Below are 15,087 nucleotides of genomic sequence, written 5' to 3'. Positions count from 1 at the left end.
TGCCAGAGAAGCACTACACCTGGTGGAGAGATGCTGTACGACATAGAATGAATTGCATTATGCTTGCTGTACATTACGTCATGACACGTCACAATTTAACGTACAGCGTCAGAGGGGTCTTTTTTTCAACTTTCCTCTAATATTTTTGGGCCATTACCATGTCAATCAACGCTTGAGTAGAAACGTGGTTCACACCCCAGATTTTGATGCCAACACAGCTGGGGTAACTAGCCCCCAGGGGTAACTGGCCACTGGGGAATAGTTACCCCTTCATGGTTGTGAATGTGTTTCTCCATGACATTTAGACAATGACTAGCCTGGCTAGTGCTAGTTTATGCTAACTTGCTAGCTAGCAACTTCACTAGCAGTAAATGCTAGCCATCTAGCTAGTTAGCATAAGTTGATAGGAGGGCTAGCTAGCAACATTACTACCAGATCGTCTGAGGTAAAAATACATTAAAAAAGATAACGTAACTTAATTGCAGTTGTAAATGTTTCCACTAGTGCCTGATAGCTTTACAGTTAATGCTACTTTTTAGCCTTTTAGCTATTTCACACAACATTTTATGTCATATAGCTAGATGGCTAGCTACATTTTTAAGATACAGCTTTTCAGTTGGCATCTCTCCCGCTGTTTTTAGTCACAGGTGGGGTCTGGATTAGGAGTGAGTAGTGCAGAAGGGGGGCACATAAGTTGTGCTCCAATTTTACTGAGTTATGAGTTATTGTTATTAAATGTTATATTCCAACGTTATTTCATGTTATTAGTTATATTCCATTATTTTATTAATTAAAAACAACTATTGAAAACCTTTTGCTCCTGAATGTCAGTTTAAAGTGCTGGGATTTAAAATCTTGCATTATTCAAATCATATTTGGTACAATTGTACATAATGGATTGAATGGAAAAAGAACAACAAAGAGAGAACAAGGTAAATTAATGTGCAGGTGAGATAAAAAAGAGGGACTTTACATCAAATCTCCTCATAGTACAGATATTAATAGTAACATGTCCGACACCATTTCCCCCCATAATTTATTTAAATCATTAAAATAAGACAACTAGGCTTAGCTTAGTATTACTTGCTAAAGCATTTCTAAATAAAACAGATTAATTTGATTTTATCATTTCCCCCCATATTTTATTTAAATAATTAAAATAAGACAACTAGGCTTAGTTTAGTATTACTTACTAAAGCAATTCTAAATAAAACAGATTAATTTGATTTTAACACACTTGTGTGAAACCCTACAGTATGCCATAATCTTCTATGGGGTAACTGGCACCCCCGTGTGTGTTACCTCTGTACTTAAAAAAAAGCCCCTTTTCTAAAAACATTTCATGAGATAACAAAAAAAAGTGTAAACTGTAGCCATTTATTTCCCTTTATAGTTTATTTGCCTACGCATGACATTCATCCACATACCATGTTTTTTCCAAGCGTTGCTTTTTTGTGTCAGCAGTTAGACATTGTTCTTAGGTGCTGGCTAGTTACCCCGTAGTACCCTAGCCTATTTGAAATTATGTTTGCTTCTTACATTCACTTATTTCATGTTAATTAAAATCATTTTCATTCAAATCCATATGGTTTGGTTTCAGTACTTAAAAACCAATTGGTAGGTCCAGGTAGTCACAAAAATAGATGGGTGTCGGTTAAATTTAGATTTTAATGAATGGAGCGAATTTGGAGCAGCAGTTTTTTTCCTGAGATTGCGGAGTGGTTTTAGTGGAGCAGCAGGAAAAGACATGCTCTGATGGCAACATAGGCTTTTGGTTCCAACATTTTAGCATTGTTGCTGAGGTTTTTCCTTTTGCAATGGCAGTCATGCCAGTGTTGGGCTCTTAGTGTTGGGCTCTATGTTGTCATAAGATGGTGTTATTGTCGCATGCTGTGGTTGAGAGCGAGATTGGTTCACTGAAACTGTGTTTGTTCTAATTTTAGGAAAGGACAACCACAGGAGATTGGTGGCACATTAATTGGGGAAGACGGGCTCGTGGTAACAGCTGGAGCGGAAAAGGTGGAATGATCTCAAATACATCAATCACATGGTTTCCAATGATTTAATGCCATTCCATCTGCTCCGTTCTAGCCATTATTATGAGCAGGCCTCCCCTCAACAGCCTCCACTGAGGTCAACACAAACAACATCAAACAAACAAGTACTATGTGGAACTGACCCAGACCCATACCCATCCACAACAATCAGTGGGGGAATTTCACTATCATTTGAAGTTTTACACTGTCATTCAGGAGATCATACAGTAGGTCCAAAATGGGCTACAGGAACCCTGGGATGTTGCTTAGGTAACTTTGGTGCTGTCAATCACAGCTTCAGAATGAGCCATCTACCCAGGGAGGATGTTTGTCAGGTACATACAATTATATGAGATTTGTCACGGTTGGGGGTCGACACTCCGGTGGTTGGTCACTTGAGGGTCTTGAGTTTTGTTTACCTGGTTTGTCAGGTAACGTGGGTATAGCTGAAGCTACCCTAGTTGCTTTCGATCCGATTCCTTGTCCGCTCGTTGTCCGGGTTAGGTGTGAAACTTGGATAAGTAATAAGACTGTTTCCAGGTATAAGTACTCAAGTTGCCTCTAGATTCTCTACCTTTGGTAACTTATATATATATAGCTAGTCTGGTTCGACCAGGGCGTCCCTCTCCTTCCTCTCTTGTAGACTATTATAAATTAACCCCTTTGTAATAACTGTATTCAACGAGTCTTAGTTATAGTTTAGCATATCGCTTAACAATTAAGCGTCAAAATGCACATTTATTTGTATTCAATCATCAAGCATCAACACAGCAATTCACATACACTTTTTATCCAGTAACAATAAATTCCTAACTTAACCCTATATCAGTTTATAACGTGTCTACATGCAAGTGTATTTACCAGGTCGGTAGAGTAGAGCGTATAAGCCGGCTTGGTCAGAGGTCTTTCTAAATTTAGGTATCAACTATGTCCCTTTGTAGGAACCCTATCGCTTATACTATAGTGAGTAGTATTACCAACAATTCCCGAATCCAAAATTCTTGAACTGAGATTGAAACAATACTTGTTCAGTACTCGCTATTCCGCTCAGTGGAGACCGTGTCAGGGTCTACTTTGTGAGGTATTACAATCACAGGTTTACCAAGTAGATTTTAGTTCAGAATTGGTTCAGTAATAACCGATCTCACTTACCCAGTAAAGCCGTAATAGGTAGTCCCAATTGGTGCTCTAAGAGAATTGGCTGGGTTGCAGTGCAGTAGCTCTGTCTGTAGATTTGATCACACTTTGCTTCTGACTCTCAGCCCCTTATATACAATTCCATTTTACTCTTTAACATTTTCAACATGTGATTGAGACACACAATTGTATCTAAGGCAAGCCACATTTTGTCCATGTGGTTTAGGACATACAAGTTATTTTATCATAAACCAAGTTCCGACATGAGCTCTACCCATTCTTTGTCATCTACCACAACCTCCCCATGCTTCACAGTAGGTATGGTGTTCTTTGGATGCAACTCAGCATTCTTTGTCCTCCAAACCCGACGAGTTGAGTTTTTACCAAAAAGTTGTATTTTGGTTTCATCTGACCATATGACCAATTGCTCCCACAGTTGATTTCTTCAAACTAAGCTGCTTACCTGTTGCATATTCAGTCTTCCCAGCCTGGTGCTGGTCTACAATTTTGTTTCTGGTGTCCTTTGACAGCTCTTTGGTCTTGGCCATAGTGGAGTTTGAAGTGTGTCTGTTTGAGGTTGTGGACAGGTGTCTTTTATACTGATAACAAGTTCAAACAGGTGCCATTAATACAGGTAACGAGTGGAGGACAGAAGAGCCTCTTAAAGAAGAAGTTACAGGTCTGTGAGAGCCAGAAATCTTGCTTGTTTGTAGGCGACCAAATACTTATTTTCCACCATAATTTGCAAATAAATTCATTAAAAATCCTACAATGTGATTTTCTGGATTTTTTTCCCTCATTTTGTCTGTCATAGTTGAAGTGTACCTATGATGAAAATTGCAGGCATCTCTCATCTTTTTAAGTGGGAGAACTTGCACAATTGGTGGCTGACTAAATACTTTTTTGCCCCACTGTAAATACAGATAGTGGGTAAACCTTTCAGTGAATGTGACTAGGATACTGCCTCTGGTAGCCTAACTGAGAAACCCTTAGAAACACAAGTAGTGGACCATTGATAAATAATAGGCCACATCAAACAGTAAAAACCTAGGATGACTACTGAAGTAACAATATAACGTTTAAATGTGGAGGGGTGCGCTCCCCTGGAGTCGGTGAAGGGATGCAGGTGTACTGGGCGCCTATAGTTTACGGCCCATGTACACTAGGGGGCGGCACCGCACGATGAAACACTGCTTCCCATTAGGTAGGTAGCCTATACAGGCGCCTGTGCGGGTATAGCATAGCTAGGGCACCCATGGCACGGATAGGACTGATTGTAATAAATGGTCAATAAGAAGTATTGAGGCACATGTATTCTACTGTTAATGTTCATGAAAGATTGGAAAGCCGCGCAAAGATGCACGTTCCACTTCGCCAAATTGCGCGACATTGAGCAACCTTCACAGTTCCATTTCTGTAAATGGCCAGTCTACAAATCTAACCACTGTGCGGCGGTAAAGCTCCAATATATATAGTCTACTGTAGGCTGTCTGCTCGCTGACACTGACAGTGTGGTCGAGGCGTAACTACTCATCATCAAAAGAACGTTGTGTATTCATAGAGTGGACGTTCGCGTACAGAACCGGACGAATCGGTGTTCACAATTTGAAGGGCATAGGCTACCAATCAGTCCAAGACACGTCGGTTTAATCGACGCAGCATTTGCATTCGCCGTGAAAGGGTTGTTTTATCATTCAGAAGCTAATAAGCGCAACGGGTGAATATGAATGTACGCCTCGTTTGTTTATTAAATGTATCTTCCTCCGGTGAACCTGAAAACTCGAAGCACTTCACTTGGCAGCGTACCTGTCCTCCACTCTGACATCGCCAGTGTGGAACGCGCTTGGATGCCGATAGTTATATTTGAAGAACAGGCTGGTCTGATATTATAAAAGTATCGTAACAGGGAAAAGCTATTTAAACCTCATCCTCTGACAAACCTTAAACACAATAATAGCCCAGAACTATTCATCCTCAGGAGAGGTAGGCGCCGAACAAGCATCAGACTATACTCAACTAACCAAGTCTTCGTTCGGCGTCTGACAACATTTCATCTCAAATCTTTACTGAACAGGTGATGTAGTTATGTAATAATATATTAACTACTGTACTTATTGTAAAGACATGTCGTTGCATGACGCTGCCAATGTAGGCGACCTGAGCGCAACACTGAATCGAATCCTGATCATAATTTCTGATGATTTTATGTATTTAATCTGGTGTCCTTTGATTGTCACAGAGTTATTACATTGAATAAACATGATCATAACAAGCAGTCAAAACAAAAGCTTGCCCACTTGGTGGTGACATGCAATCTGAAACAGACCCTGTCAGTGTTCTTGTTTACATTATCAAATCAAATGTATTTATAAAGCCCTTCTTACATCAGCCGATTATCAGTTTGACTTGTCTTACTCAGAAAAGCAGTGCAAAGCACCATGGGTTGTTGGTACAAATCATGTTATACTAATATAAATTGTGTGTATTATAGTGTTCCCATTGTATTTACCCATATGCCACTGTATGAAAGCATAGCATCCATCCATACTCTGCTTCTCTATCATGTTACATTTTGCTCTGATTGAGTTACAGTTTCAGGAAGGGAAGAGAGAGGTTGGGGTTCAGATACAGGAATATAACCACTGAACACATGTGGGTAGATGAAAAGCCAGTAAGTAGTTTGCAGAGTGATTGTATCATAATGAAAACCTCCTAGGGCATTGTTATGTCGAGTGGAAAACTAATTTGTGCAACTAGACTGGTGTTCCCCCATGCATCAGTGTTTGTATACATTTGTACTAATTAACAAAACTCTTTTGATTGAAATAGGCACTAAACCCATATTCTGGTCATTATTTACGATCATGTTGTCACACACATTCAATGATGAAGACACACAGATGCCCTCTCTCTATCATTATATCTTTAACACACACACACACATGCTCTGAGATAAGATCTGCGACTGAGACACCAAATTAAACCAACCTTTTTTCTCTCAGAATGGCCTTGAAATAGGAGCAGAATTAGGCCACACAAGCGACTGGCTTCATTCAGTCATTGGTTTATTGGATTCCTGAATAAATCCATTTACACATTTACATCTCTTCAGTCAGTCACTTAATTTAAAACATTAGTACCAATGGATGTTGTATACACAAGTTAACTTGCCAAGATATCTGTGATATGCTAAAGCACACAAGACTGAAGATATGACCTCATCTTAGAATGGCTTTTTTTCATTCAGTTTGGTCTATATGGTCATTTCAACTATAGATTTTAGTTGGACATTTTTCCTCTCTGACAGAAAAACACATTGCAAACCCTGGTTATTGCAATTCTATTAGTTTGGCCTATGCCCTCTGTCATGATAAACTGGTGAACTCACAGAAATGTTTCACATTAGATGGATACAAAAGAAGTATTGACAACAGATTGATGTGGTTTCCTGCAGACATAAGCTTAGTTTTGATGCTAAAACATTTATACATTCACTATATTTTGAAGTGGTAATAACCCATGTATATCTCATTGATACATGTGTTGTTATAAGAGCATCATTTTTTATATATATATATCATAACTTCACAAAGGCATCTGCAATTCAAATAATCTATTTGCATTTCTATACCATGAATATGGTTATTGTACTGGATCTTATTGCTCTCAGATGTTTACACCCCTAGTGTCTCTTATCATCAGCCTGTTCGACTCCTTGGCTGGGTCCCTGAAGCTCCTGCCAATAGCTCTCAATCCAACAGGCCTCTCATGGTCTCATTCTGCAGCTCACAGACTCAACAACCCTCAGAAGATAGCAACTTAGGCAAAGAGTATTTTTTCCGTTTGCCTAAAGAGAAAGAGATTCATTATTTGAGTGTGTCCTAATTTCTGTTAAAACAGAACCCATAGTATCTCCTGAGTGGTACAGTGGTACAGTGGGACAGTGGTCTAAGGCCTAAAGACTGTGCCACTAGAGATCCTGGTTCGAGTCCAGGCTCTGTCGCAGCAGGCTGTGACCGGGAGACCCATGGGGCGGCCCACAATTGGCCCAGCGTCGTCTGGGTTAGGGGAGGGTTTGGCCGGCAGGGAAGTTCCTGTCCCATTGCACACCAACGACTGCTGTGGCGGTCGCCAGGTGTATGGTGCTTCCTCTGACACATTGGTGTGGCTGGCTTCTGGGTTAAGTGGGCGTTGTGTCAAGAAGCAGTGCAGCTTGTCTGTGCTCTCGACCTTCACTTCTCTCGAGCGGGAGTTGCAGCGATGGAACATGACTGTAACTACCAATTGGATACCACAACATTGGGGAGAAAAAGGGGTAGAATATTAAATCATGTTAAAAAAAATACATATATAACCCAAAATATTGTACACCCATGCAATCATGCTCCTGTAACCACAGGCCCACCGGTTAAATTGTCAGCTGTTGGTCCCACAGTTCAGTCAGTGTCGAGATTATGAAGTCACCCCTCTTCGCACTCATCCACTCACACAAACCCAAAAGCATGTTGTGTTGTCGCATCCTCTGGCAAGGTCTTTTGAAGGGATTTCACATTTCTCATTAAAAAGATAGCAGCGGGCAGGACGGAACACTTGGGTATTTAATTGACTTTGCTTTGAGATTGCATAAGCCTTTAAATCGTCCAGATCCACGGGGCCTGTCTAATGTTCCAGTCATCCAAGCACAGCCGCCTTGTGTTCTGCCTCTACTGATTCTCCTTAATGACTGGAGCCCTTTTTTCTATGTTGTTACTTTCTGTACAATTTGTTGGATTCCGTCAGGTTACTGGCTCAGACATGGTGCCTCAGACATGCTGCTTCTGCAGAGAGATAGTCACCAAATCCTATTACCCAGATGTGAATTGTCCTTCACTGTTAACATCATAAGGAAAGTCTTCTACTACCCTGTTCAGCCAAAGTATACCAGCTTCTCAAAGCCACCTGAGGAGGGTTTCATCCATCGCTGTTATAGAATACCTGCTCACTTTCACTTTACAGTCATGTGGAATAATGTTGGTTCAGGACTGCATGCAGTGGTTCTATAGTAGTTAGACTAGTTAAGTGAGATCGGTAGGGCCTGCAGTCTTGTGACAAAGGAGGATACACTGTTTCCATGACGAGGTGATCCTTTGTATTTGAGGTTTCTGGAAACCGAGGTTCGGGATGTGGGGCTGGTGGGTGGGGGGGGGGGATTTCTTCTGGGTCCCAGTTGCTCTAGGACCTTAAAGAGGTCTGTCTACAATTGTGGCAGCAGCAGGACATAATTTGTATCCCTGTGAGGAGGGACATATGGCCCTGGAGTGCGGCAGAGCAAATCAGCACGCTCTTCAGCTGTAATTTAAACCATTGACATGGAAGATGTGGGCTGAATGTGATCAGTCTTATCAATGCTGCCAGAGTCATTGACTTTAATGAAAATCTGCAGAGTGTAACGCTCCGGGTGTCGTGGGTGTGGAGTCAGACGCAGGAAACAGAGAGTGCAATGCTGTGCTCTTTAATGCACAAACGCACCACAGGGTGCTCACAACCAAACGGCCCCAAACACGGGGGACGAAAATAGTACAACTGAAATACACGACCAGGAACAAACACGTACTACAGAACCGAAGGTCACAATAATTAATCCCGCACAAAAAAACAGGCGGGCCGGCTGTCTAATAAAGCCCAACTAATCATTCACAAACAGGTGCTACCAATAAACATACAAGGAGGGGGAGGAAAGACAATTAGTGGCAGCTAATAGGCCGGTGACGACGAGCGCCGAGCGCCACCCGACCGGGAAGGGAAGCCACCCTCGGTCGGACTTGTGACAGTACCCCACCCCAGACGCACGGCTCCCGCAGCGCGCCGACACCGGCCTCGAGGTCGCACCGGAGGATGAGGTGCAGGGCGATCCGGATGGAGGCGATGGAAATCCCTCAACATTGATGGATCCAAGATGTCCCCGACCGGTACCCAGCACCTCTCCTCCGGGACCGTACCCCTCCCAGTCCACGAGGTACTGCAAACCCATCACCCGGCACCTCACTTTCCTACAGGGGACCAGTTACAACCGGCCTGAGGAGAGACACATGAAACGAGGGGTTAATTCGATAATAGGAAGGGAGTTGTAATCGATAACACACCTCGTTTATTACATTTACATTTAAGTCATTTAGCAGACGCTCTTATCCAGAGCGACTTACAAATTGGTGAATTCACCTTCTGACATCCAGTGGAACAGCCACTTTACAATAGTGCATCTAAATCATTAAGGGGGAGGGGGAGGGCGGGGTGAGAAGGATTACTTATCCTATCCTAGGTATTCCTTGAAGAGGTGGGGTTTCAGGTGTCTCCGGAAGGTGGTGATTGACTCCGCTGTCCTGGCGTCGTGAGGGAGTTTGTTCCACCATTGGGGGGCCAGAGCAGCGAACAGTTTTGACTGGGCTTTAAAGGACCCTACACACTGCGGACCCAGCTTCCAGCAGGGCAAGCGGAGGGGCAGGTTTCGGGTCGAGAGCCAGACCCTGTCCCCCGGTACAAACACGGGGGCCTCACTGCGGTGGCGGTCAGCACTCCTCTTCTGCCGTCCACTCGCTTGTTGGATAGATTCCTGGACGGCCCTCCAGGTCTCCTTGGAGCGCTGTACCCATTCCTCCACCGCAGGAGCTTCGGTCTGGCTCGGATGCCATGGTGCCAGGACCGGCTGGTACCCCAATACACACTGAAAAGGGGACACGTTAGTAGAGGAGTGGCGTAGTGAGTTCTGGGCCATTTCAGCCCAGGGAATGTATCGTGCCCACTCCCCTGGCCGATCCTGGCAATACGACCACAGAAACCTACCCACCTCCTGGTTCACTCTCTCCACCTGCCCATTACTCTCGGGGTGATAACCGGAGAGTAATGGTAACCTTAACGTCCTTAGCCAAAGTAGGCCACCAATACCTCCCCCGAAGGCTCCCCACTGTCTTCGTCACCCCAGGGTGACCCGAGGAGGGTAGGACGCGAGCCCACCGAATCAGTTGGTCCCGAACACCAAGCGGCACGTATTTTTGCCCCGCCGGACACTGAGGAGGCGCGGGTTCCGCCCGTAACGCCCGCTCGATGTCCGAGTCCACCTCCCATACCACTGGTGCTACCAGCTTTGAGGCGGGAAGGATGGGAGTAGGTTCGGTGGACCCATCCTCCTTGTCGTAAAGGCGGGACAGTGCGTCAGCCTTTACGTTCTGGGAGCCTGGTCTATAAGACAATGTAAACCGGAACCGCCCGCCGTAACGCCCGCTCAATGTCCAAGTCCACCTCCCATACCACTGGTGCTACCAGCTTTGAGGCGGGAAGGATGGGAGTAGGTTCGGTGGACCCATCCTCCGTGTCGTAAAGGCGGGACAGTGCGTCAGCCTTTACGTTCTGGGAGCCTGGTCTATAAGACAATGTAAACCGGAACCGGGTGAAGAATATGGCCCACCTTGCCTGACGTGGGTTAAGTCTCCTAGCTGCCCGAATATACTCCAGATTCTGGTGGTCGGTCCAGATGAGAAAGGGGTGCTTAGCCCCCTCAAGCCAGTGTCTCCACACCTTCAGAGCTCTGACCACCGCTAGCAACTCCCGGTCCCCCACATCATAGTTATGCTCCGCTCCGCTGGGCTGAGCTTCCTTGAGAAGAAAGCGCAGGGGCGGAGTTTTGGTGGCGTACCCGAGCGCTGTGATAGCACGGCACCCACCCCAGCCTCGGACACGTCCACCTCCACTATGAATGCTAGAGAGGGGTCCGGATGCGCCAACACGGGTGCATCAGTGAACAGCGCCTTCAACTTGTTGAAAGCTCCGTCCGCCTCTGCTGACCACTGTAACCGCACCAGGCCCCCCTTCAGCAGTGAGGTAATGGGAGCCGCTATCTGGCCAAAACCCCAGATAAACCTCCGGTAGTAGTTGGCAAAACCCCAAAACCGCTGCACCTCTTTTACCGTGGTCGGAGTCGTCCAATTACGTACGGCCCTAATGCGGTCACCCTCCATCACCACCCCCGAGGTGGAAATGATGGCGTTTAGACCTCTATAATCAATACACGGACGCAAAAAAGAAACTTGAGGAGACGGGTGAGATGGAGGGCCAAATGTACCCCTGTCCCAGTGACTCCGTGACATATGTCTCCATCGCCAACGTCTCCTCCTGGGACAATGGGAACACGTGACTCTTGGGAAGCGCAACGCAATCTATCGGCACCAGCGGAACCCCTAATTTAAGGGCAAGTCCGCGATCCATAAAGTTCCCAGCTGCGCCTGAATCGACTAGCGCCCTATGCTGGGAAGAGGGGAAAAAGTGAAGGAAAAAAGTTAAGACAAACATGTGGGTTCTGGGTGAGTTTGATGCTGACTCACCTGGGGTGATCGAGAAGCGTTCCGCCTGCCATCTCTACTCCCAGACGGACCCCCCCAGCACCAATCGGCCGTGTGTCCTCTCCGACCACAGTTGGTGCAGGGAAAGCCTCCTCCTCCGGTACCCCTCGGCACAGCCCCTCCCAACTCCATCGGAATGGGAGCGGAGGGGCTGGGTGGTGGAACACACAGGACCCTCTCTGAACGCCCGCGGGCAGCCAGCAGATTGTCCAGTCGAATGGACATGTCAATCAGCTCATCCAGGGAAAGAGCGGTGTTCCGACACGCTAACTTCCTGCGGACGTCCTCCCGTAAACTACACCTGTAGTGGTCAATAAGGGCCCTGTCGTTCCACCCAGATCCTGCTGCAAAAAAAAAACCTGGCAACCTGCCGCCGCTCCATCATAAGCCCTCGGTAGCGTCAGACGGAGGGTGTTGAAGTCGGGAGATGGGGAGTCCGGAGCCGGGGGTGCCGAAGGTGGAGAGAGGAGACCACTCCTCTCCCATCGGTCCATTCTCTCCATCACTTGCCATCGCCGATCCGATCCGATGGAGGACGGTGGTGTGGTGGAGAACCCGTTCCTCCATTGATGGGAGAGGGTTGGCTGCTGCTGCTGCTGACTCCATTCAATTTAGGTGCGGGAGAGAAGAGAAGACCACCACTGTTCAGGATATCATCTATATTGTTTTGGTTTATGTTATGATAGGCTACATCAGAACGCATATAGGAAATATTAAGAATAACCTTGAATATAATGAAATACAGTATTGCATTAAATGAAATACAGTATTGCATTATTTCAATCCTGTATCTGAGCATGAAGCTTTGGGTATGACTGGTATTGTAGGTGCCATTTGTTTTTGCTCTTTTGCTCCTGCTGTCCCTCTTGCTCTCTCAGTGAGGTGCATGTAAACATCATGACAGATTTGCTATTATCAAATCATTCCGCTATTTCTCCCTGTAGAACGTGTTTGCAATGAGAAGTGGTTGCTGTCAGTCAGTGTAGTCTGTCTATTCAGGCCCATATGTAGTTCTCAGGGAAGACATGGAGCTACAGTAGATAGCTAACCTTGTCCTGCTCATAATATAGTGTGCACTCTCCTTTCCCTTTCACCAGTAGTTGTTAGTCAGTCAGTGTGTTTCCTTTTTCCTAAATAATGATCTTATTATAATATGTTCCTGCTTTTGTATTGCTCACTATCAGTCCTACTACCTCCTCTATCCTCCCTTTCTAGTTATCCAGTAATTCTGTCCAGACCTCATCCCCCCATCACTCCATTGGCTGCTGATACTGTAGTTATCTCTAGCTGTATGTGACAGCGGCCATTGGGACTGTGACACATTGACGTCACAGATAGCGACTGTGAGGGGGTTGGCTGAGAGGCACAATACAAGTGCACATCACCAGTGTCACCTCAAGAGTGTAGAGAGATAGAGAGGCAGAGAGTGAGTGTAGCCATCATTTTAGGTGTAGAATTAGAAAGACAGGCAGAGTAAGAGTGAATAGAAAATTACAGGGAAGAGGCAAAATATAGGAGAATAAATGAGAGAGGAACAGTGTGTGTGAGACGGAGACGAACAATGGCGGGAAAGGCTAAGGAGACGATGGAGAGAAAAGGAGATAAGGAGTGGAAGTGAAGGGGATTATGTCATAGAGAATGACATAAAAACAGAGAGAGACAATGTGTACAAATAGGAAAGGAACAAACATGATATAGGCTACTGTGTATGGTTGAGAGACATAGGATGATATAGTCTAGCCTGCCTGACTCTCATACCCAGTCAGCGCTGCTCGTTTTGTACCCACCCTCTCCCACGTGCGCCGTATCACCAGCCAACCTCCTCCTCATTCCTCAAAAACACCATATATGGACTATAGACATGTGTCCAGGGACCAGGCTATTGGTCCACATAAACACCACCATGTTACCATGAATGTACAGCTCAGCGGGACATGTCACGTGAATTGGATTGACCTTCAAGGAGCTGTAGCTCTCATATCTGCTCTCTTCTAGAGGTAACGACTCTGGCTCCAGAATGTCATGTGACTTATTGTGAGACCAGATAAAAAAAATTGTATGTTTTTGGTTTAAGAGACTTGTAAATATTAGTGGATGATAAAGATCTAGCCGCTTTGTTTTCACACCATCCATTCTTGTTTTCCTGTCTTGTTTTTGATAATTTGCCTGCAGTTAAGATCTGGACTTATCTTACTATAACACTGCACTGCCATTTGCTCTGTGATATAGATACGGTATGGTGTCTGTACTTTCAGATAGACCTTATAGAGGGTGAGTGAATGTCGTGTTGGATGGATGCCCAATGGTCTTGGGAGTCAAGAGGGGCCCTCCTTTTTTCTCCTGGGTCAGTCAGAGAGATGGTGTCTCTCCTCCAGCCAGGCATCTCTCCTCATGTCTCTGTCTCCTGACCCCTGTAGATGAGTGATGGAAATGGGAAGGGGGCCCAGACTGGCCCTGAGTCATGTCTCCCAGCCCCATGGTCACTCACAGGCCAGAGGCTGCATCATACTACACGTTAGAGGTCTTCACGGTTCCAAACACCTGGACTCGTTCTGAAAAGGATTTGTGGCTTTCCCACACGACCCGATATGCATAATATATATTTTTTAAACGGACACCCGTTCCGAATGTAGCTGAGGACAATGGACCCGAGGACCTGTTCAGATAGAAAGATAGAAAGAAACCTCAGTGCCATCAGTTTTGAACAGGCTTGTATTGCAGCAATTGCCAACAAAGGCGAGTTCCTACCGTACGCCTACCCAACAAATGACAGCAATAGACTTTTTTTTGCAACAGGCCTACTTAAACTAAATACGGAGCATAAAACTTAATTTAGCCAACAAAAATCTCTCAACAAAATGAAACAAAACACTCTTAGCATATTTAAAGAACTGGTTTAGATTATTAAATAGGTCTAAACTAATAATAATGATACACAATAATAATAATGATAAAACAAATTATAATAAATACGAAAATAAATAAAAGTTTGAAAATTGCATCAAACCCTAATAGCGGGTTGCACACAGTCCATTTGGCTACACCAATGTTCTTCTCACAGAGGATATTCCCCTTGCTGACTTCTTTTCACTATACACTTTCTTCACTAACTTTTGTTTTACTTCAATGAAAAAGGCCTCCATCTTCGCAATCAACAGTAGCCTAGGCCAAGCCTCCTTTCACTCGCTCTCGCTCGCCCTCCTCAGCAGCAGGCGCACGTGAGGTGAGTGGCCGGAACCAGTTTCAGGTGGATAAGCTATACAGTGCGTTTTATTTATTTGCAATTGGCTGACCCAGATAACAAACTTGCATAGTTCTCATTACCTCACACATTAAATTAACAGGTCCAATCAGGTCTAGTCGGTAAATCAATTTTGATTGCACATACCCGAGACCCGTGGCAATTATATCAGACCCGATCCAGATCCGAGACAAAAGTAAGAATTTAGGACCCAGATCTCAGAATTTTGGGTCTGTTGGACCTGTGAAAACCTTTACTACAAGTAGAGGGTTCTCTTTCCGTCTCTATCTCTCCCTTTCTC

At 44.9% G+C, this 15,087-nt stretch overlaps 1 protein-coding gene and 1 long non-coding RNA gene across 7 annotated transcripts in view; one reads left to right on the top strand and one right to left on the bottom strand.

The window, feature by feature from the left end:
* LOC135514053 (inositol polyphosphate 5-phosphatase K-like) overlaps positions 1-15,087 on the top strand; it is a 44,100-nt gene that overhangs the window by 5,357 nt on the left and 23,656 nt on the right. For 3 of the 6 annotated variants that reach the window (XM_064937227.1, XM_064937231.1, XM_064937228.1), the window contains one exon: positions 1,944-2,019. The exons of 2 other annotated variants lie outside the window; for them this stretch is intronic. In XM_064937227.1, coding sequence (XP_064793299.1) covers positions 1,944-2,019 — 76 coding nt within the window. Of the gene's footprint in view, positions 1-1,943; positions 2,020-4,702; positions 5,248-15,087 lie in introns of those variants that run through there. One more of the 6 variants, XM_064937230.1, reaches the window with a different exon arrangement.
* The window catches only part of LOC135514056 (uncharacterized), a 9,185-nt gene continuing 331 nt past the window's right edge, over positions 6,234-15,087 (bottom strand). Inside the window, exons 2-3 of the long non-coding RNA XR_010451624.1 lie at positions 11,528-14,201; positions 6,234-7,020 (exon numbers count right to left, since the gene is read on the bottom strand). This is a non-coding gene — a long non-coding RNA (uncharacterized LOC135514056). The remainder of the gene's footprint in view (positions 7,021-11,527; positions 14,202-15,087) is intronic.

Source organism: Oncorhynchus masou, chromosome 25 (assembly GCF_036934945.1).
Source record: "Oncorhynchus masou masou isolate Uvic2021 chromosome 25, UVic_Omas_1.1, whole genome shotgun sequence".
NCBI classification, from domain to species: Eukaryota; Metazoa; Chordata; class Actinopteri; order Salmoniformes; family Salmonidae; genus Oncorhynchus; species Oncorhynchus masou.
Note: the sequence above shows the minus strand (reverse complement) of the source record. Positions and strands in the feature narration are given on the sequence as shown.